Source organism: Microchirus variegatus (assembly GCF_963457635.1).
Source record: "Microchirus variegatus genome assembly, chromosome: 17".
Taxonomy (NCBI): Eukaryota; Metazoa; Chordata; class Actinopteri; order Pleuronectiformes; family Soleidae; genus Microchirus; species Microchirus variegatus.
In genome coordinates, this window is record NC_139818.1 from 1597943 (window position 1) to 1622027 (window position 24085).

The 24085-nt window shown below is 39.8% G+C and overlaps 1 protein-coding gene across 10 annotated transcripts in view; it reads left to right on the plus strand.

Moving 5' to 3' along the window:
* mef2cb (myocyte enhancer factor 2cb) overlaps positions 1 to 22902 on the plus strand; it is a 79139-nt gene extending 56237 nt beyond the window's left edge. For 5 of the 10 annotated variants that reach the window (XM_083903934.1, XM_083903932.1, XM_083903936.1 and 2 more), the window contains 7 exons: positions 458 to 601; positions 3436 to 3616; positions 4764 to 4811; positions 10688 to 10860; positions 20465 to 20594; positions 20821 to 20956; positions 22265 to 22902. In XM_083903934.1, the coding sequence (XP_083760060.1) occupies positions 458 to 601; positions 3436 to 3616; positions 4764 to 4811; positions 10688 to 10860; positions 20465 to 20594; positions 20821 to 20956; positions 22265 to 22616 (1164 nt within the window). In that variant the 3' untranslated portion in view covers positions 22617 to 22902. Of the gene's footprint in view, positions 1 to 457; positions 602 to 796; positions 935 to 3435; positions 3617 to 4763; positions 4812 to 10687; positions 10861 to 20464; positions 20595 to 20820; positions 20957 to 22264 lie in introns of all 10 variants that reach the window. The other 5 variants (XM_083903933.1, XM_083903938.1, XM_083903939.1 and 2 more) reach the window with 5 other exon arrangements.
* The last annotated feature ends 1183 nt before the right edge of the window (positions 22903 to 24085 follow it).

Consider the following 24085-nt stretch of genomic DNA (forward strand, 5'->3'; position numbering starts at 1 on the left):
TGAAATGTTTCTATTTTTGAGGATGCGATAACAACAATAACTACAACACGGAGCTAAAGTAGGTCACCTGTGCTGCCCGGGGACAATTAATCGAGCACCAATAGCTAGTGTGCTGTGCGCGCGTCGCGGTGTGTTTCAGCTTAGCTTAGCATAGCAGCGGAGAAAACTTAATGAAAGCCCACAACTAAGTGGAATTGCAAGGTCAACGATTTGTGGCTCCAATTTTCCTTCATGTGTTTTGTACTTTTTTGCCAGTATGGATTTAAAATGGGTCTTAAATTGTATTCATTATGGTCTTAAAAAAGTCTTAAAAAGTCTTAAATTTGACTTGTTGAAACCTGCAGAGACCTGCAGAGTGTGAAGTTGTGTTTCCTCGTCAGCGTTCACTACACTTCACCTGGTTCCTTTGTCTCTTCAAACGTCTTCAACTGTTGTTGTGTAACTGCTCTGTTTACAGACGTTGAGAAAGAAGGGCCTAAATGGCTGCGACAGCCCGGACCCCGACGCTGACGACTCGGTCGGCCATAGCCCCGAGTCCGAGGACAAGTACAGGAAAATAAACGAGGACATTGATCTGATGATCAGCAGACAGAGACTGTGTGTAAGTACTTCCTCATTGAGCCGTCCTCTCACCTGTCTTTCCTCTCTTTCCCTCCCTGTTGCTTCCTGTTGCTTCGTGTCCTTGTTTCCGTCATGTGTCGTCTCACCCACCACCCGTCGTCTGTCTGTCTGTCTGTCTCACCCACCACCCTCCGTCTCCCTCCCTGTCCGTCTGTGTGCTTGTGGGACCTGGCAGGCTTTGAGCAAGAAGGAGAACAAAGGTGGCGAGAGCCCGGAGCTCGAGTCCTCGCTCATCCTCACTCCACGCACTGAGGAGAAATACAAACAGATTAACGAGGAGTTTGATCACATGATCAAAACTCATAAGATACCTGTAAGTACTGGGTCGACACGACACGCATCCTCAGCAGGCTAACAACGTGCTGACTGCCAAAGTAACCGTTGAGCTAACCCCCCGTCTAACCACCGTTGTTTGCCTCTAGACTAAATACTCAAATTGAGAGTGCAAAAAGACGAGAGTGAGATCACACCGTGTATTTACAAAGAAAGAATTGGTCAAAAAGAGATGACGCTTCTTTGATTTTTCCCCATCACAGTCGAGGAGCTGGCCTCTAATTTGACTTCACTGTGACCATAACAAGCAGACACGGTTGCTATAGTAATTGCAGACTTTCTCTCGTGACAAATTTTAACCTCACTGGGTTCCCACCTTGAACCCGTTACCCACAATGCCTTGCCTTGCTCCCAGGGGAGGTGTGGTCTGCATGTGCTTTTCCTTCCCCCCCCCCCCCCCCCCCGCTCTGAAACACAGCGATCACTCACCCGCAACAACAAGGACAGACAATGTGGCAGAGAAATATCAGCAGACATTTACAAACTCTCACATCTCTGTCTCACTTCCATTATCTCACCTTTTCTTCAAATCAACAAAGGAACAAATTTAAAGACACATTTATTCATGGGTTTAGACATTTCAGCTGCTGTTTTACAGATGCATTTAATCTCCAGCTCTCTGCCAAAAACCACAAAATAAAGGCGGCTTTTTCTATGCAAACATATCCTGCCCCTCATTCAGAGAGCACCATATTGGAATGGTTAGTGTTCTTCCCTCACAAAGGAAGAGATAATTCCACAGTAGATCTTTCACTGAAGAACAGTAGTAGTGTCTGAGCCACGTGGAGCATGGGGGAGATGTGGTTAGAAGCAAGGCAGCAGGGGTTTGGTGAGCTGGGGTGGGTTTGGGATCAGAGCTGAGTGGGGATGGGGGTGGAACAGTGGCGGTGGTGGTGGAGGGGTGGGGACTTTGCACACAACAAGTGGCAGTTCGCTGTGTGGTCAGGGCGGCTGCCAAGCACTGGGCCTCTGGATTGCAGGGGACTGTTGAGGGGACTGTGGGGAGAGGCAGCGGAGGAAGATGAGTGAAACAGGAAGGATGGCACCAGTTATAGGACAGCTTACAGATGGAGGAGCGGGGGGGGGGGGAGGAGAGACGCCTGAACCCAGAACCCAGAAATTGGGTGTGTCCAGGCCTAAACGTGCACTCAGAGATCAGAGCTCCCAGGGAAAAGTCATGAGGTATGAAAACTCCCAACAAGGAATCCGAGATGGAAGAAATGAGTCAAAGAGACCCAGAGACTGCACCTCACTGCGTATTAAAGAAAGCATCCGTAGCTTTTGGCTAAAACCGCTGCTGTGTAAAATTGCAGTTAAAGCGAAACGTACAGAGGCCCCGCAATGAAATACGCTCAAAGTTAACCATCATCGTACGTTAAAACAATATTTGTCTGGCAAAGACGAACTTTGGGGAGGGAGAAATGTGAAGAAGACAAAGTAGAGTTGAGGCCACGTGAAGCAGCTCAGTGATGCGCTCGCTCTCCGCGGCTCTGAGACACATGGCAGTAATTTAGGGCCCTATTTTGTACTTCCTAAAACTAACATGCAGGATCAACCACTTCCAGGGCACTCCCAAGGTTAAGTCCTTCTGCCAAGTGACACAATAAACATGACAAACTAGATGCTCGGGGGCCGGCGAGTTACCTCTGCTTACGTTCACGATGAGACCGCTGTCATATCCGAGAGCACCTCTTAAAAACACTTTGCATCAGCTTCCTGTGACAGAAAGATAAATTATTCCTTATTGCACGCAGTCCAGTCTTGGCGCTCAACTTTTGCAAGTAATCCTGCAGACTTTTGAGCGAGGCGAGGACAGACTGAATTATCTGTAGCACTTTAGGACGGTGGGATGCCATTGGCTTTGTTCCCAGTAAACCATAGCCCTGTTTTTTTATTCCTCTAATGTAATAAAGCAGGACTGTATTCCAGGGAATATTACTGCACCGATAGTTCCTCACATCAACATTTTGCCTTCACAATAAATGTCACAATGGAGTCCTTTACACAAAGTAACCTATATACAGTGAGTTCCATGGAGTTGTAATGACAGAGTATTTCCACTGTATCATTACCTCTTGGGTGCAATTTAAAGACTCATGAGTGGAGCTTTTTTTTCTTTTTTACGTGCTCACCCTTTTGTTTTTGTGCGCTACTCCCTGTCACCACCCATACACTCTTGTATTTGTCTTGTCTTCAACTATGCACGGTTATCTATTGTTAGTCGTCCATTTGTCCTTTTGATCTTGGCCGTCTCTGTCTTTCCTTGTGTGTGCGGCTGCTTCTCGAGCTTTGCTGCTGTGGACGGTCAAAGCATTTTGAATTCCTGGAGTGTTTTCAGAACGTTGTCGCGTCGCTTGCTCTCTCTGTCTGTGTCCATCCCTTTACTCGAGGACCTTGCTTCAGATGTTCTGCACCCGTTGGAATCATCGGCATCTTTAGTCTAATCAAACATTGCGTTTTTGCTCCCTCTCTCTCTCTCAGCAGGCTGTCCCCCCATCAAACTACGACATGCCCGTGTCCATTCCTGTTAGCAACCAGAACAATCTCATCTACAGTCATCCCGGAGGTTCCCTAGGCAACCACAACCTGTTGCCACTGGCACACCACGGCCTGCAGAGAAACAGCATGTCTCCTGGAGTTACACACAGACCTCCCAGTGCAGGTAACTTAGACTCAGAGCCTGAACTTGCATTCATACACCCATGTGCAGATCTGTCTGCCAAGCTAATAAACACACAATCACCTTCAATTTAACTGCTTGCGAAAGCAAACGTCTCAAATATGAAATATCTCAGCCGCTCACACGACAGCAGCTCAGCGCATTCAGGCATGTAGACACGGTCAAACTGAGCATCAGAGTGTGGAAGAAGATGGTGATTTAAGTGGCTTAGTATGTGGCACGCTTGTTGGCGCCAGGTGGTTTGAGTATTTCAGAAACTGCTGACCTCCGACAATTTTCACTCACAACCAGAGAAACGGCCCCAAAACAAGTGAAAATATCCAGTGATTGACAGCAAAAATGCCTTGTTGATTCCAGAGGTCTGGTTTGGAGGCAACAGCAAAATCTTAATGAGTCCTCGATACAACCGACATATACAGAAGACCTGGACCTGCACCTTAGCAGACGACCACACGGGGTGCCACTCCTGCCACTTTATTAGGTGTCATGTGTACCTAATAAAGTGGCCAGTGAGTGTACGCTCACATATTGCTCGCTCAGACTTTTGTTCAAAGTAAGGTGACGATTTAATGCCACAGCAAACCTCAGCCCACAGACTCCGTCGATTTAATGTGAGGTTCTGCACATTCGATGCCCGGCCCTGTGTCGAAGCGTTCAGTCGCTGGTGACATAAGTAAATCAGGCCCTGTTGGCTTGTTATTGTTGTCTAAAGTCCTTTTTCTGTCCCTCTGGTCTGAAGGCTGCTGCCCACACGCGTACCCTGTCATTACAACTGGATGCTCGAAGCGCCAGCACAAACTAAATATGAGTTTTGGCACTCGCAGCGTCCACACCAAACCACACGTGTTCTGGACCCGCCCACTCTTCCACCTCACGCGGCTTAAAAATAATAATGTGTCATTTTTCTTGGACGGCTGCGTAATAAATCCACTCGCAGTGTCCAGTCGCTCGGCGCGTTAAGATGTGAGTGGGAAACTGTAATAGTTCTGGTATCAGTGCATATTGAACCCGAGTTAGTGTCTTAAAAGGGCGAGTGAGACCTAAGACGGGAGTCATGGTGGATGTTACGTGGGTGTCTCTGCTCTAATGGTTTTCTCTCTTTTGCTCTGCTCTCGCTTTCATCTTTCAGGTGGCCTCATGGGTGCTGACCTCACCACTGGCGCAGGCACCAGTGCTGGTAAGAATTGCCTCCTCACACACACACACACACACACACACGGCACCCACTCACCCACTCCAGGCCATAAATCGCATGACTAATAGCAACCCAAACCCAAACGGAGATTCTGTCCATGATGTGTTGATGTTAGTGGTCGTGCAGTTCATCTGGTAATGTTTGCACAGCGCTCGCCTCGTGAAACATCCTGTCTGCGTTCAGCTATAAAACGGTAGAACAAGTGTGGGGAAACAAATAAAAGTGCACGACGTGCTCGGCCAGCAGCAGATTGACTGACAGCTAATCAGCCGACTCGGTTTCAGTTTTCTGTGTTCATCCGAGCCGCGGCTCTACTCGTGCGTTAGATTTTGAGTGTAAATTAAAAACGTCAACACCCGCCGCGCCTAATTGGAGCTCAGTGTTTGTCGAGACACACAATAATCGTGTGTCTGGTGCTCGCCGTGCGATATTGATCCCACGGAGCGGAGAACAGCAACATGTGTGAGAATTCTTATGTGTTGGCTTCTGTGTGTCAGTGGATTTGTCCCCGAGGACATGTCAGGGCCCGGTTTATGGCAAAGAGACCCCCATTTAATTTAAATGGTTAAATTTTACAGCCTTGGCAGAGCAGAGTGTAAAATGGGGAATGGGGAATGGGGAGGGGGGGTCAATGGGGCACAGCTGGGCAGCCTTGTCTGGCCCCTAGGGCACCATCACGAGGGGTCAGGGCTTGGTTTCTCTGTCTGGTCACTCATCGCACAGACGTACGCACACACACACACACACACACACAACAGAGGCGTTTGTTGTGGCGTGCGTTCTGTCGACGGCATGCTGCAGAGTCCGATTCAAACGTGGCCTTTGTGTCGCGGTGCCGTGTGGAACAGAGGCGCGACTGTGAGAGCCGTGCGTCGCTCAGCAGCCGGCGAGAAACACGACAGTGAGAGAAAGAGCGAGAGAGTCGTGTCAGAAGTAAAAGATTCCATTGAAAGAGCTCTTAAATCTCATCTTAGAGGGCAGAGAAAGAGTGTGTGTGTGTGTGTGTGTGTGTGTGTGTGTGTGTGTGTGTGTGTGTGTGTGTTGGGAGGGAAGGAGTCGTGATGAATCTCCACTGATGGCTGAAGCATGTGTGCAGAGGAGAAACGGTGGTCGAACACAGATGGAAGTGTTCTGCGGACTTGGTCAGCCATTTTAATGATGTTCCCCTGCGAGTGAGTCAGTGTGAGGTGGCCCAGCCTCTGTGGCACCACGAGCAGCGCTCCTCACCTCACTGTTTTGATAAGCTCGTTGTACAACAACAGCTGTCTGGGCCCTGGTACATGTAGCTGCAAGGGCTGAGGTGAAAGAGGAGGAACCGAGTAGTGGATGTAGTGTGTTTTTGAATGTAGAAACACCTCCTTTGTCTGATACGGTGTAGTTTCACTCTGTCTTTAAGGAGAGACAACGACGGCTCACGATCAGCATCACCAAGTTCCTCCTGTTGCAGTTAAATGTTAATATAATCCTCATTATTATTTGAATGTACATGTCAGATCCTTTTAATTGTCTTTAAGATCATTTTCTCATTCCTCGTTATGAAGCTGCAATTAGTTCCAGTTTCTCGGGGTAAAAGGAAACAATACAATAAAGTCTTGTTTGTTGTCGGTTGCCTAGCAACAGTGTTTTCATAAACCTCTATTTGGCAATATTTGGTTTAGAAAAGAACAGTTTTTACAGTAAAAGTTAGTTTTCTTATATGAGCAATATGACGTCTCAATGGTATGCAGTGAGTTCATGTGAATTCAATGTAACATGAGTTTGAGGTGTGTACTCGTACGTGTACGTTAATACACATTAATCCAGTGAAGAGAGACAGACAGACAGACAGACAGACAGACAGACAGACAGACAGACAGAGAGCTGATGAAGCGAGCTCCAAACCAAGTACCCAGCATGTGAAAACCTCCCACCTCCGTTTGTACAATTATGTAGCTGTCATCTACGCCGCGCTCAGCACTCCAAACGCAAACAAGTGGATTTAACAAGAAACCCCGGTCACCTCTCACCTTCATCACACTCCAATTACTCGCTCAGATAAATTACGTATCTCTGAGACGCGGCCGGTCGAATCGCACGTTAGTTACCAAACGCGCGCACAGAGTAACTGACAACTGACAAGTCGGGTTTGAGTTTTGGCAGCGTCCCAAACGCACAAGCTGTAAGTGTGAAGAGGCCTGTGACGCCTTCGTTCAGTTGGAGAATTTGGGGTTGAATGCACATTTGGCCAAACCGCAACGGAAGCGTGTGTGTGTGTGTGTGTGTGTGTGTGGGGAATAGGATGGAGTGTGCCTGTTAGACCACAACAGGACATTAGAAATATTTTCAGTAACAGTGAAATGTATTCACATTTAACCACACCTCTCCTTTGTGTGTGTGTGTGTGTGTGTGGGGGGGGGGGGGGGTGTGTGTGTGTGTGTGTGTTCTTGTACTTGCGGCATACTGAGGACATTTTGGCCGGTCCTCACTTTGTTTTCATTGAAATCACTTCCTTAGGTTGCTATAACATGCTATACTCAATTTGTCAAAAATCAAATTTTGGACGATGTTTTTGTCAAATTTTGGACCAAAATTTTGTTTTCAATTTTTTTTTCAACTTTTGGACGACATAGTATAGTATGACGTTTTTGTAAAATTTTGGACCAAAAATAAAAAAAAAAAAATAAATCTAAAAAGTTTTCCAGCCCTTTTTACTCTGGGGCTCCACCTGCAGACATTTTATGGTACTGCAACCAGTAGTTATTTGTAGATGTCGTTCTTGAAGTAGATATTTGTAATTGTGTTGATTTATAAAGTGGAAATGCTGGTCCTCACTTTGTCAGCAACCCAGTCATCTGAATGCAGCAAGTACAAGAATGTGTGTGTGTGTGTGTGTCGTGTGTGTGTCGTGTGTGTGTGTGTGTGTGTGTGTGTGTGTGTGTGTGTGTGTGTGTGTGTGTGTGTGTGTGTGTGTGTGTGTGTGTGTGCAGCTATGACCTCAGGTGTCCCTCAACACCTCGGAAATTACCCAAAGCAGTTTATCAGAATCTCAGATCAGGTGTTGTTCTCTGCGCGTAAGTTAGCAGCAGCAGAGCAGACTCCTGCCTCGGCTGTTTAATTTTGGTACTTCCTCTAAATGGCTGACGCCAGCCTGTGTGTCGCAGCTCAACTGTGCAAATCGACACCGGGCATCACGTCTTCATCAGACGTCAGTGTGTCAATGTACTGTCCTTAAATTGGTACCGATTAGGCGCAGAATGGAGAGCTTTGAGTCGCACTTCTTGCGTCGTCCTCCTAATTATGTGGCAAATGTACTTTCTGAAGTACTTAAGGAGTCGCCAGTGCCACTCGTGATCACAGTCAACTCGGAAAACATAATTGAGCGGACTGCAGTACACAGATGTCTGATTAAATGAGATGAAGTCCGTGTCATCTTGACCAAAGTGTGTATTAATGCCTCTCTGTAACGCCGTCTCTCTTTTTGATTCATTTGTACAGAAACACTGATGTACTTCCTGCTGAGTTATTTACCAAAGTGTGTGCGCGTGTGTGTGTGCGCATGTGTGTGTGTGTGTGTGTCGTCTCATTCATCTGGCTCCACATGCACCCACTCAATCCCACAAAGTGCCAGCCACGGGAATAAGAGAGCGGGAAAACTGAAGAGGCAGCTGCCTCTTTGCCAGTGCGAGATTGACACTTGAACTAAGAGGGTCCAATACAAAACACACACGTGCATCCATATATGCATACGGAGCTCACGCGTAAGCTGTCTTGCAGCGTTTTTTTCCCGCAGTCTTAAGTCACATTGTGCTCATGTACTCTTATAATGTGACGGGAAAATGGGGAATTAGGCGCATGTGAGACTGTACAATAACACACACACAATATAGGCGCGTTAGCATCAGCTGACAAAACTCGCGCTCGCACACTGTTCCGCTCGTCTCGGATTCTCTCGCCGCTAGTGGTCGTTTACTCTTCAGATTGTTGAAATTGAGCTTTTTAGACTTTTCATTTCCAAACAACAAAAAACCTCGCTCTCAAATTAAACAAAGATCAGCGAGGGGAAATTGCCCAGGAAGACATCTGCGACTCATTTTCCCCCGGAGTATATGATTAGGAAATTCATTTATGTCTAACGTATAATTCCTGCCTGTCTTTCAAGTGGGAACGTCCACACAGCGCCCTGTGTTCTATCCCCGAGAAGGAGGAAGGAGAAGTAAGGGGAAAAACAGCCTGTGGGATTGGGTTAGAAACAAAGACTATGTTGCTCGCAAGAATGCGCCACTCTCTGTTTTTTTAATGATGTTGCTAGGATTTTGCCCCACCGGTTTGTGAGGGAGAACGTGGTGCTGCACTCGGGCCTCTGTACTTAGGGAATGTAGATCTGGTGGCAATCCCAAGGCAGGGTCTTTGTCTGGAAGAACCACATGTGTTTAGCTCTGATGGCCAAATGATGGGTCCCATCCCTCTGTGGTCTTGCTACCCGTAATTAGATGTTTTTACACAATTCCCTGGCTGTTGCAGGGCACATGTAGCCTTAACCGTCAGCAGCAGAGGTGGAGAGTGAGCTCCATGCTCTCAGTCTAGCACTGTCAAACAAACAGTGGTGATCATCAAGGCAAAAAAAGCACTGTAGTCTGTTTGAGTATTTTTATTAAGTCTCCTCTTACTATACTATGTCGTTCGAAATTTGACAATTTTTTTTTAAATACATATTTGGTCCAAAATTTGACAAAAACGTCATACTATACTATGTCGTTCGAAATTGGCAATTTTTTTGAAAAAAAATTTTGGTCCAAAATTTGACAAAAATGTCATACTATACTATGTCGTTCGAAATTTGAAAAAGAGAATTTAAATACATTTTTGGTACAAAATTTGACAAAAACGTCATACTATACTATGCCATTCAAAATTTGACAAAATTAAAAAAAGAAAAATTTGGGGTCCAAAATTTGACAAAAATGTCATACTATACTATGTCGTTCAAAATTGGCAATTTTCTTGAAAAAAAATGTTGGTCCAAAATTTTACAAAAACGTCATACTATACTATGTCGTTCAAAATTGGCAATTTTTTTGAAAAAAATTGTGGTCCAAAATTTGATAAAAACGTTATACTATACTATGTCGTTCAAAATTGGCAATTTTTTTGAAAAAAAAATTTGGTCCAAAATTTGACAAAAAAGTCATACTATGTCGTTCGAAATTTGACAATATTTTGAAAAAAAAAAGATTTGGTCCAAAATTTGACAAAAATGTCATACTATACTATGTTGTTCAAAATTTGACAAATTTAAAAAAAGAAACATTTTGGGTCCAAAATTTGACGAAAATGTCATACTATACTATGTTGTTCGAAATTTGACAATTTTTTGAAAAAATAAAAATAAAATTGTCCAAAATTACACACTATAGCATATCAGCCAGGATTTGGCAGAGAAGGGATCTGAACCCATGATCTTTGGTTTGGGAGGCAAGTGTCATAACTATTAGGCCACCACGGCTCGGTATTGTTTTCGTCACACAATAACAAGTGGTACCAAATTTAACAGAAAAAGTAGAAAAAAAATGTTGGTCAAAAAAAAGCACTGTAGTCTGTTTGAGTATTTTTATTAAGTCTCCTCTTACTGGTGAGCTCATAAACCTTCTACCACAGGAAGTCGTAATGACACAGAAACCCTGAAAAAGCCTGAAAATGAGCACAAGGTGAAAATGGATTCCTGTAGTTCTTAATTAGGCTGCACCATCATGGACAGCGGGACTTCTCGGATTCATTAAACTTCATGAAACAGGTTTAATAACATGTGGCTCTGCCTTTGGTTCAAATACAATTCAAGAATATTGGTATTCCTAATGTCTTTCGCCCCGTCCTTTTCGTAGGAAACGGATATGGAAACCACCGCAACTCGCCTGGTCTGCTGGTCTCTCCGGGCGGCATGAACAAGAACATGCAGCCAAAGTCTCCCCCACCAATGAACTTAGGCATGAACAATCGCAAACCCGACCTACGTGTGCTCATCCCTCCTGGCGCCAAGAACAACATGCCCTCCATTGTGAGTAATCTTTGTATTCCTCTTTTGTGTCTCCTCGTCATCATCATCATCATCGTTCTCCTCCCTCCCTTGCAAACCCTTGTGGTTTATTTCCCTTCATGACCTCTTTGTTGCTGTTGTATCAGACTTGGGTTGAAGAGGAACCTGACGTCTTTATTGTTTTTCATGTTCCTCAGCAACTTCTTAAATCAAAAACTGTCCCTTCAATGTTCTTACACTGGCTGTATCTCTTCTCATATTATTCTCCAATCCCAATTTCTCTCCCCCAAAAAAAATTTGGTCCAAAATTTGACAAAAACGACATACTATACTATGTCGTCCCAAAATTTACAATTTTTTCGAAAACGTTTTTTGGTCCAAAATTTGACAAAAACCTCATACTATGTCTAAAATTTGACAAACACGGCATATTATTGTATTTCACGCAATATCTGACCATTTATCTGGGAAAAAAAAATTGGTCCAAAATTTGACAAAAACGACATACTATATATACTGTCGGCATTATTGGGAAAAAGTTTTTTGGTCCAAAATTTGACAAAAACGTCATACATCGTCCAAAATTTGACAAACATGGCATATTATTGTATTGTACGTAAGATTTTACCATTCATTTGGAAAAAAGATTTGGTCCAAAATTTGACAAAAACGTCATACTACGTCAAATATCGGACAAACACGGCATATTATTGTATTTCACGCATGATTTGACCATTTATTTGGAAAAAAAATGTTGGTAAAAATTTGAACAAAAACCACATATGTAGTCCAAAATGTGCCCAAAAAAGGTAAAAAAGAAAAAATTGTCCAAAACTTCACATTGTAGTAGTTCATCCGAGATATGCATTAATATCAGCGTGTGCTTAGTGAGTTAGTTGTGACATTAGTTCTGTGTCTGCCTTAGTCCGACAACAGCTCCATTCCTAAATTCATCAGTGACTTCTAAATTCTGACTCGCACACATTCATTTGATTTTATTGCACCCTCCGCTTTTGATGTCATCAGTCTGAGGATGTCGATCTGCTCCTGGTAAGTCAGACTGCCTTTGAAATGTAGAGATCAAAATGCTCCTTCATTAGATAAATAGATCTTAGCAGAAACTAGTAGCAGTACAAACCTGGCAGAAGTGAAAGGAGCGCCGTCTGACCTCTTCATTTGTGTTCCATTTATTTTTGCTGTAATTAATGTGTTTATTACAGCAAGGTAGTGTTTTTTTTGGGGTAATCTTTTACCAAAGGGTCCCTTAATTGGCGTTCGTCAGTACATTATTAAGCATCATCCAAAAAGTTAATTTTTTTCACATTTTAGACAAAAAAATTGTTAAAACATTTTTTTTTGACAAAATTTGGACGACATACTAATGTATGATCTATATTTCACATTTTGGACAAAACATTTTGGTCCAGCATTTGACAAAAACGTCATACTATACTATGTATTCCAAAATGTGACAATTATTTGGGAAAAAAAATTTGATCCGAAATTTGACAAAAACGACATACTATATACTATGTCGTCCCAAAGTTGACAAGTTTTTTGGGCCAAAATTTGATAGAAAACGTCATACTACGTCCAAAATTGGATAAAAACGGCATACGACAGTATTTCACCCAAGCTTTGATGATTTTTTGAGGAAAAAAAATTTGGTCCAAAATTTGACAAAAACGACATACTATACTATGTCGTCCCAAAATTTAAAAGAATTTTGAAAACGTTTTTTGGTCCAAAATTTGACAAAAACATCACACTACGTCCAACATTTGATAGAAACGGCATACTACGGTATTTCGCTCAAGATTTGACTATTTATTTGGAAAAAAAAATTTGGTCATAATTTGACAAAAACGACATACATATATGTCATCCCAAAATTGAAAACAATTTTGAAAAAGTTTTTGGTCCAAAATTTGACAAAAACATCACACTACGTCCAAAATGGGATAAAAACGGCATACTAAAGTATTTCGCCCAAGAGTTGACTATTTATTTGGAAAAAAAAATTTGGTCTGAAATTTAACAAAAACAACCTACTATACTATGTCGTCCCAAAGTTGACAATTTTGTGGAAAAGATTTTGGGCCAAAATTTGATAAAAAAAACGTCATATTACGTCCAACATTTGATAACAACGGCATACTACAGTATTTCGCTCAAGATTTGACTATTTATTTGGGAAAAAATATTTGGTCCAAAATTTGACAAAAACGACATACTACGTCCAAAATTTGATAAAAACCTCATACTACGGTATTTCGCTAAAGATTTGACTATTTATTTTGAAAAAAAAATTGGGTCCAAATTTTGACATGTATGTCATTCAAGGTGTGAATACTACACAATGTGTTGAAAAGGCACAGCTGCAGTGGCTTAGTGGTTAGGACATTGGTTTCTCGGTACAAAGACAGTGAGTTCAAGTCCTAGCTGAGTCAAAGTGATGTATGTGACAGAGAAGTTGTATTTCAGTACGTCTCCAAAAATCATTATACCGTGTTGTCCAACGTCATCCTACACAATGTCTTTGAAAAATATGACAATTTTTTTGGAAAAAAAAATTTGGTCAAATACTGATCAAAAACGTCATACTATACAATGTTGTCCAAAATTCGTCAAAAACTAAGTACTATACCTTTTCGTCCCAAAATTGCTATGTCATTCAAAATGGTATTTCACCCAAGCTTTGCTTGGGTGAAATACCATTTTTGTACCAAAAAATTTGGTACAAAATTTGACAAAAACGACATACTATACTATGTCATCCCAAAATTGAAAACAATTTAGAAAAAGTTTTTGGTCCAAAATTTGACAAAAACATCACACTACGTCCAAAATGAGATAAAAACGGCATTCTACAGTATTTCGCCCAAGATTTGACTATTTATTTGGAAAAAAAAATTTGGTCCAAAACATGACAAAAACGTCATACTATACTATGTAGTACGTCATACTATACTATGTCATCCAAAATGTGACCATTTTTTGAAAAAAAAAATTGGTCCAAAATTTGACAAAAACGACATACTATACTATGTCGTCCAAAATCTGAAATTTTTTTTGAAAAACATTTTTTTGGTCCAAAACTTGACAAAAACGTCATACTATACTATGTAGTATGTCATACTATACTATGTCGTCCAGAATGTGACCATTTTTGAAAAAAAAAGAATTGGTCCAAATTTTGACAAAAACGACATACTATACTATGTCGTCCAAAATCTGAAAAAAATTTTGAAAAACATTTTATTGGTCCAAAACTTGACAAAAACGTATTACTATACTATGTAGTACATCCTACTATACTATGTCGACCAAAATGTGAGCATTTTTTGAAAAAAAAAATTGGTCCAAAATTTGACAAAAACGACATACTATACTATGTCGTCCAGAATCTGACAATTTTTTTTGAAAAACATTTTTTTGGTCCAAAACTTGACAAAAACGTCATACTATACTATGTAGTACGTCATACTATACTATGTCGTCCAGAATGTGACCATTTTTGAAAAAAAAAAATTGGTCCAAATTTTGACAAAAACGACATACTATACTATGTCGTCCAAAATCTGAAAAAAAATTTGAAAAACATTTTATTGGTCCAAAACTTGACAAAAACGTCTTACTATACTATGTAGTACGTCCTACTATACTATGTCGACCAAAATGTGAGCATTTTTTGAAAAAAAAAATGGTCCAAAATTTGACAAAAACGGCATACTATACTATGTCGTCCAGAATCTGACAATTTTTTTTGAAAAACATTTTTTTGGTCCAAAACTTGACAAAAACGTCATACTATACTTTGTAGTACGTCATACTATACTATGTCGTCCAGAATGTGACCATTTTTGAAAAAAAAAAATTGGTCCAAATTTTGACAAAAACGACATACTATACTATGTCGTCCAAAATCTGAAAAAAAATTTGAAAAACATTTTATTGGTCCAAAACTTGACAAAAACGTCTTACTATACTATGTAGTACGTCCTACTATACTATGTCGACCAAAATGTGAGCATTTTTTGAAAAAAAAAATTGGTCCAAAATTTGACAAAAACGACATACTATACTATGTCGTCCAAAATCTGACATTTTTTTTGAAAAACATTTTATCGGTCCAAAACTTGACAAAAACGTCTTACGATACTATGTAGTACGTCCTACTATACTATGTCGACCAAAATGTGAGCATTTTTTGAAAAAAAAATTGGTCCAAAATTTGACAAAAACGACATACTATACTATGTCGTCCAAAATCTGACAATTTTTTGGAAAAACATTTTATTGGTCCAAAACTTGACAAAAACGTCTTACGATACTATGTAGTACGTCCTACTATACTATGTTGACCAAAATGTGAGCATTTTTTGAAAAAAAAAATTGGTCCAAAATTTGACAAAAACGACATACTATACTATGTCGTCCAAAATCTGAAAAAAATGTTGAAAAACATTTTATTGGTCCAAAACTTGACAAAAACGTCTTACGATACTATGTAGTACGTCCTACTATACTATGTCGACCAAAATGTGAGCATTTTTTGAAAAAAAAAATTGGTCCAAAATTTGACAAAAACGTCATACTATACTATGTAGTACGTCATACTATACTATGTCGTCCAGAATGTGACCAGTTTTGAAAAAAAAAATTGGTCCAAATTTTGACAAAAACGACATACTATACTATGTCGTCCAAAATCTGAAAAAAATTTTGAAAAACATTTTATTGGTCCAAAACTTGACAAAAACGTCTTACTATACTATGTAGTACGTCCTACTATACTATGTCGACCAAAATGTGAGCATTTTTTGAAAAAAAAAATTGGTCCAAAATTTGACAAAAACGACATACTATACTATGTCGTCCAGAATCTGACAATTTTTTTTGAAAAACATTTTTTTGGTCCAAAACTTGACAAAAACGTCATACTATACTTTGTAGTACGTCATACTATACTATGTCGTCCAGAATGTGACCATTTTTGAAAAAAAAAAATTGGTCCAAATTTTGACAAAAACGACATACTATACTATGTCGTCCAAAATCTGAAAAAAAATTTGAAAAACATTTTATTGGTCCAAAACTTGACAAAAACGTCTTACTATACTATGTAGTACGTCCTACTATACTATGTCGACCAAAATGTGAGCATTTTTTGAAAAAAAAAATTGGTCCAAAATTTGACAAAAACGACATACTATACTATGTCGTCCAAAATCTGAAAAAAAATTTGAAAAACATTTTATTGGTCCAAAACTTGACAAAAACGTCTTACTATACTATGTAGTACGTCCTACTATACTATGTCGACCAAAATGTGAGCATTTTTTGAAAAAAAAAATTGGTCCAAAATTTGACAAAAACGACATACTATACTATGTCGTCCAAAATCTGACATTTTTTTTGAAAAACATTTTATCGGTCCAAAACTTGACAAAAACGTCTTACGATACTATGTAGTACGTCCTACTATACTATGTCGACCAAAATGTGAGCATTTTTTGAAAAAAAAATTGGTCAAAAATTTGACAAAAACGACATACTATACTATGTCGTCCAAAATCTGACAATTTTTTGGAAAAACATTTTATTGGTCCAAAACTTGACAAAAACGTCTTACGATACTATGTAGTATGTCCTACTATACTATGTTGACCAAAATGTGAGCATTTTTTGAAAAAAAAAATTGGTCCAAAATTTGACAAAAACGACATACTATACTATGTCGTCCAAAATCTGAAAAAAATGTTGAAAAACATTTTATTGGTCCAAAACTTGACAAAAACGTCTTACGATACTATGTAGTACGTCATACTATACTATGTCGACCAAAATGTGAGCATTTTTTGAAAAAAAAAATTGGTCCAAAATTTGACAAAAACGTCATACTATACTATGTAGTACGTCATACTATACTATGTCGTCCAGAATGTGACCAGTTTTGAAAAAAAAAAATTGGTCCAAATTTTGACAAAAACGACATACTATACTATGTCGTCCAAAATCTGAAAAAAAATTTGAAAAACATTTTATTGGTCCAAAACTTGACAAAAACGTCTTACTATACTATGTAGTACGTCCTACTATACTATGTCGACCAAAATGTGAGCATTTTTTGAAAAAAAAAATTGGTCCAAAATTTGACAAAAACGACATACTATACTATGTCGTCCAAAATCTGACAATTTTTTGGAAAAACATTTTATTGGTCCAAAACTTGACAAAAACGTCTTACGATACTATGTAGTACGTCCTACTATACTATGTCGACCAAAATGTGAGCATTTTTTGAAAAAAATATTTGGTCCAAAATTTGACAAAAACGACATACTACGTCCAAAATTTGATAAAAACCTCATACTACGGTATTTCGCTAAAGATTTGACTATTTATTTTGAGAAAAAAATTGGGTCCAAATTTTGACATGTATGTCATTCAAGGTGTGAATACTACACAATGTGTTGAAAAGGCACAGCTGTAGTGGCTTAGTGGTTAGGACATTGGTTTCTCGGTCCAAAGACAGTGAGTTCAAGTCCTAGCTGAGTCAAAGTGATGTATGTGACAGCATTCTACAGTATTTCGCCCTAGATTTGACTATTTATTTGGAAAAAAAAATTTGGTCCAAAATTAGACAAAAACGACATACTATACTATGTCGTCCCAAAAATGAAAATTTTGGAAAAGTTTTTTGGTCCAAAATTTGACAGAAACGTCATATTACGTCCAAAATTTGATAACAGCGGCATACTACAGTATTTCGCTCAAGAGTGGACCATTTATTTGGAAAAAAAAATTTGGTACAAAATTTGACAAAAACGACATACTATACTATGTCATCCCAAAATTGAAAACAATTTTGAAAAACATTTTATTGGTCCAAAACTTGACAAAAACGTCTTACTATACTATGTAGTACGTCCTACTATACTATGTCGACCAAAATGTGAGCATTTTTTGAAGAAAAAAAATTGGTCCAAAATTTGACAAAAACGACATACTATACTATGTCGTCCAAAATCTGACAATTTTTTGGAAAAACATTTTATTGGTCCAAAACTTGACAAAAACGTCTTACGATACTATGTAGTACGTCCTACTATACTATGTCGACCAAAATGTGAGCATTTTTTGAAAAAAAAAATTGGTCCAAAATTTGACAAAAACGACATACTATACTATGTCGTCCAAAATCTGAAAAAAAATTTGAAAAACATTTTATTGGTCCAAAACTTGACAAAAACGTCTTACTATACTATGTAGTACGTCCTACTATACTATGTCGACCAAAATGTGAGCATTTTTTGAAAAAAATATTTGGTCCAAAATTTGACAAAAACGACATACTACGTCCAAAATTTGATAAAAACCTCATACTACGGTATTTCGCTAAAGATTTGACTATTTATTTTGAGAAAAAAATTGGGTCCAAATTTTGACATGTATGTCATTCAAGGTGTGAATACTACACAATGTGTTGAAAAGGCACAGCTGTAGTGGCTTAGTGGTTAGGACATTGGTTTCTCGGTCCAAAGACAGTGAGTTCAAGTCCTAGCTGAGTCAAAGTGATGTATGTGACAGCATTCTACAGTATTTTGCCCTAGATTTGACTATTTATTTGGAAAAAAAAATTTGGTCCAAAATTAGACAAAAACGACATACTATACTATGTCGTCCCAAAGTTGAAAACAATTTAGAAAAAGTTTTTTGGTCCAAAATTTGACAGAAACGTCATATTACGTCCAAAATTTGATAACAGCAGCATACTACAGTATTTCGCTCAAGATTTGACCATTTATTTGGAAAAAAAAATTTGGTACAAAATTTGACAAAAACGACATACTATACTATGTCATCCCAAAATTGAAAACAATTTAGAAAAAGTTTTTGGTCCAAAATTTGACAAAAACATCACACTACGTCCAAAATGGGATAAAAACGGCATTCTACAGTATTTCGCCCAAGATTTGACTATTTATTTGGGAAAAAAAATTTGGTCCAAAATTAGACAAAAACGACATACTATACTATGTCGTCCCAAAATTGAAAATTTTGGAAAAGTTTTTTGGTCCAAAATTTGACAGAAACGTCATATTACGTCCAAAATTTGATAACAGCGGCATACTACAGTATTTCGCTCAAGATTTGACCATTTATTTGTAAAAAAAAATTTGGTCAGAAATTTGGCAAAAACAACATACTATACTATGTCGTCCCAAAGTTGAAAATTTTTTGGAAAAGTTTTTTGGGCCAAAATTTGATTAAAAAAAACGTCATACTACGATATTTCACGCAAGATTTGACAATTTTTTGAAAAAAAAGTTTTGCTCCAAAATTGGACAAAAATGTCATACTATACTATGTCGTCCCAAAATTGACAATACTTTTGAAAAAGCTTTTTGGTCAAAAGTGCTTCAGGGCAAATGGATCATTTCCTGAAGTTCAAAAATTCATTTAAATTATTCCTTAAGAGGTTTGCAAATATTTTTAACGGATCATTGTTCAGGGCGATGTCGACTATTATGATGGTAAATTTCAAGTCATTCCGAGATACTTTTTGTTTTTGAGAAGAAAGTCAGCTCACTGTCAAAGTGCATCAGGGCAAATGGATAATTTCCTGAAGTTCAAAAATTCATTTAAATTATTCCTTAAGAGATTTGCAAATATTTTCAACAGATCATTGTTCAGGGCGATGCCGACTATTATGATGGTAAATTTCAAGTAATTCCGAGATACTTTTTGTTTTCTAGAAGAAAGTCAGCTCACTGTCAAAGTGCATCAGGGCAAATGGATCATTTCCTGAATTTCATAAATTCAATAACATTATTCCTTAACCTATAACCTATTATATTAAAATGAAGTTAGGCCAGAAAACCTGCAGGCTCTACCATGAGCATATTATTAAGAACAATAACAATGTGTACCAGGTAAATTAACAAGTTACAAAAATAGTACCTGGTCCAACAGTAACTTTAACCTTTATTGTTGCTGACTGCGCTGAAGAAAATGACTCATGTGGCATTTTCTCAGGGCACATACTGCCATCCAGTGGTGTGTCAGTGTAAGAGCAGCCTGGCCTCTTTCTTCCCTCAGTCTCTGCCTCCCCTCTCCTCCCATCTTCACGCCTGCATATGGACTTTTTTGTTGTATACGTCAAGCTTTTGAAACATCTGAAAGAAAAGGAAACACATAGGTAATGAACAGTGATTTTGAATCAAAGCTCGCTGATATTCTGCCAAACCGTCCCCTCTGCCACAGTAAAGTGCCTCTCCTTTGCCATCGCTACCCTGCGTTGCTGTGGAGACTGATGGTGTTACTATAGCGACAGTGGGCCTTCGGAAAGGCTGGTAAATGATAGGGTTGGCAGGGTTCAGCCGCGCCGCACGTTGAGTAATTAATTTGCTCAGAAGTTGGCATCACATTCATTTTCTCAGCATCTGTTGAAATGAAAAGAGAGAAGAAAAGAAAAAAAGGAAAAAACTTCTCTGGGTTTATTGCAGTTTTTTTTTTGTCTGTCTTGTATCTGTGTTTTGATTCCGTGTTCTCAGGCCTGACTCATTTCTCTCTCTCTCTCTCTGCATCTTCCTTTCTTCTTCTTCTTCTTCTGTCACAGAACCAGAGAATAAACAACTCTCAGTCAGCACAGTCACTCGCCACCCCAGTGGTATCAGTAGCAACTCCCACTCTGCCAGGACAAGGCATGGGCGGTTACCCATCTGCCATCTCTACGTCTTATGGTACCGGTACGTATCACAGTCTGTTTACTTCAAATAAATCATCTTTTTGAGCGAAGTCCTGTTCCATTGCTCTTGAAGTTTGGTGTTATATAAAAATCCAACAGCAGAGGGTGCTATTGTCTCACCCATAAATAAAAAGGCAGCATTTATCAGCGGTTCTTGTTGCAACTTTGAGCTTCTTTGTACAAACCTGATCATCTCCATCCTCCTCTCTGTTTGTGTGTCTGTGCAGAGTATTCACTGAACAGTGCAGATCTGTCCTCCCTGTCTGGATACAACAGCGGCAGCTCCCTTCACCTGGGCTCCATGAGCGGGTGGCAACAGCAACACCTTCAGAACATGCAGCATTCAGCCCTCGGCCAGCTAGGGTGAGTGTCCACGTGCTGCGTGATCGAGTATCACTGGAGAAATCCGAGAGAGTCCTCAGCGCAATTATCACACGTCACTGTTTTTATGAGTTTAAAGGTGCATTATGTAATAAATCTAAATCAAATGGCCATAAAATCCTCCTAATATGTCACAGAGACTCAGGAATAATGTTCATATAACAAACTGAACTCACCAAAAACAACAGTACAGACTAAATATTTGCATTAAAAGAAATATTTTGCAGACTGCAAATCATGTTTATATTTTGAAATCATGTTTTGGCAGCATGTGGCGCCACCTACCGCCATATACCAATCATTGCAGTCAGTAGAGTCTCAGCTGCCGAGCAACCACGGGTTGCCAGTTACGTCAGAAAATGAAACCTAAAGGATTTTTGAAGTTGAATGTAGTAACCGTTTTTGGCCACATTCTTACATATTGCACCTTTAAATCATAGACTGTATTTATATATACACACACACACATATATACGTATATACATATATACACACATATATACATATATATATAAATGGTTTGCTTCCGGTATGAAAAGTGAAGCCAAGGATGTTGGACAAAAAATAACCACTAGGGGGTGACAGTGGACGTCTATGAGGAAATGGGCCTACTTCTCACTTGATTTATGACGTCACTAAACATTTAATAATAGTCTCTTAATCACACGTTTCAGATCTGAGCTGAACATAAAGACACAAATAGAGACAAGGCACATGAGTGGACACCAGTGTGATTGACAGCTGGTATGATCCAATACGTGCCTGACGATGGTCAGCAGGAGTTCATACTGCGTCCATTTGTATCCACGGGGTCTTAAAAAGTCTTAAAAAAGTCTTGAATCCAATCATTTGAATTTAAGGCCTTAAAATGTCCTTAAATTCTCCTAAAATTGCATAAAAGGTCTCAAATACGCTTTGGAAGGTCTTAATGACTGTGACTTTTATTTAAAACGTGCATAAACTTCAGTCTCGCTTTGAAATGTTTCTATTGTTGAGGATGCGATAACGATATAAGTACAACATGGAACTAAAGTAGGTCACCTGTGCTGCCCGGGGAGAATTTATCCAGCACCACTAGCTAGATTTGTGGCTCCAATTTTGTGTTTTGTACTTTTTTGCCAGTATGGATTTGAATTGGGTCTGAAATTGTATTCATTATGGTAAATGTGACTTGTTGAACCCTGCAAAGACCCTGTATATACTGTATTGCCTGTATTGTTTGTGTATGTGACACACACACACTGCTTGCTCTCTGTAACCATCTCACATCTCCTTTCTCCCTCCCTACAGAAATTGCTCTAGCTCTCACTTATGTCAGGGTTCAAATCTGTCGCTGCCCTCCGCTCAAAGCCTGCACATCAAGTCCGAACCCGTCTCCCCTCCCAGAGATCGCACCAGCAGCACGTCGGGGGGCTACGGCGGCGGCGGCGTACCGCCTCAGCAGAACGCCTCGTCCCGCCAGGACTCGGGACGCTCCCCCGTCGACAGCCTGAGCAGCTGCAGCAGCTCCCACGAGGGCAGCGACCGCGACGAGCACAGGAACGAGTTCCACTCGCCCCTGGGACTGGCCCGGCCCGCGCTGGACGAACGCGAGAGCCCGTCCATCAAGCGTGTGCGTCTGTCGGAGGGATGGGCGACATGATAGCGCCGTCTTCTCCACCCCCCCCCCTCCCTTCTCCCTCCTCCTCCCTCCTCCTCCCCCCCAGGGTGAACCCCGAATCCAACAACGCATCGTCACAGTGCCCCAAAGTCAACTCCCTGCTCTGTCTCTATAAGACGAGTCAGTCACTGCCCGACCTTTTATCTCTTCAACGCTGAAGGATCTGTTTATTTTTAATTCATTTCTTTTTTTGCCGAGTGTGTGTGCGCGTGTGCGTGTGTGCGTGTGTGTGTGTGTGCTATACATATTGACATTATATAACATGCAGTGGGGTGTTGTAATGGGAGGGCGGGCGTTGATTGGGATCAGAGGGTGTTTTTTTTGGGGAACTATGCATAAATCGTATTGTGTGTGGATTTAAAAGAGAAGAAAAAAAAAAAGGAGTCACGTATGCATATATCTTTACACGTGTGTGTGTATGTGTACATATATGCATATCAACACATAAACAACAACAACAATAGTCAGGTACTCTGTTTCAGAAAACACACTTAACAAAATTTTGCCTCAGCGATTATTTCAGTGACTAAAGAGAAAAAGAGAAAAAAAAGGTTTGTTTTTTTGCATAAACATGAGTGTGAGTTTGTCCAGTGGGAAAAAAAAAACACAAAAAAACATCTTAGCACTTGAGTTGGACAGAACAATACATGTGTACAGTGTCGGTTTCATTGCTATATTACCCTCTCTCTCTGCAGTTCTCCCTTGCAAAAATGTGTGTTAACATTAGATGATGATGTCATGTTGCAGGTTCAACGTATTTATGTAAATAGAGGGTGAAGGAGGGAAGGGCAGGGGTCAAAGTCGCCGGCCATTTACAAGGTTTATTTACTCACTCAATGAAGAAGCTTTTATGCAACATTTGAAGGATTGTACAGGTAAACAGACGACAAAATCTGATGCTAAACGTGCGCGTGTGCGCGTGGAAACCTTTACTTTGCCGTTCGAGCGAAGGAAGGACCAGCGCTTTGATCTAAGAGCTACATTAGTGTAATCAAGGAAAGTCTCCAACTAGTGTTAACTATTCAGTATTATTAAAGAAAAAAAAGGACAAAAAAAAAAAACAATTGTACGATACACTTGCTTATATTTTCATATGAAAGGAATACAATGCAAAGCATTTTTGTGGCTTTTTGTAGTTTCTATAAGCCAGAATGTGTTTTTTGATAGCTTTGCTAATAAGAGACGGATAAGTTCGCCCAACATGGACGGGTGGAGGTGGAGGTGGTGGGTGAGGGGGGGGGGGGTTAAATGTCAGGGCGCGTGGAAAAGCCCCAAGCCATGAAAAACAGACTGAGATTTGATGCTTTGCTGAACTGTTTTATCTTTGTAGAGGTTTGTTTTTAAACGTGTATTTCTAATTATATATATAATAATGGTAATATTAAGAATCTTTTAAAGAAAAAAAAAAAATCTGTGAAATTAACATGCTTGTGTATAGCTTTCTAATATAT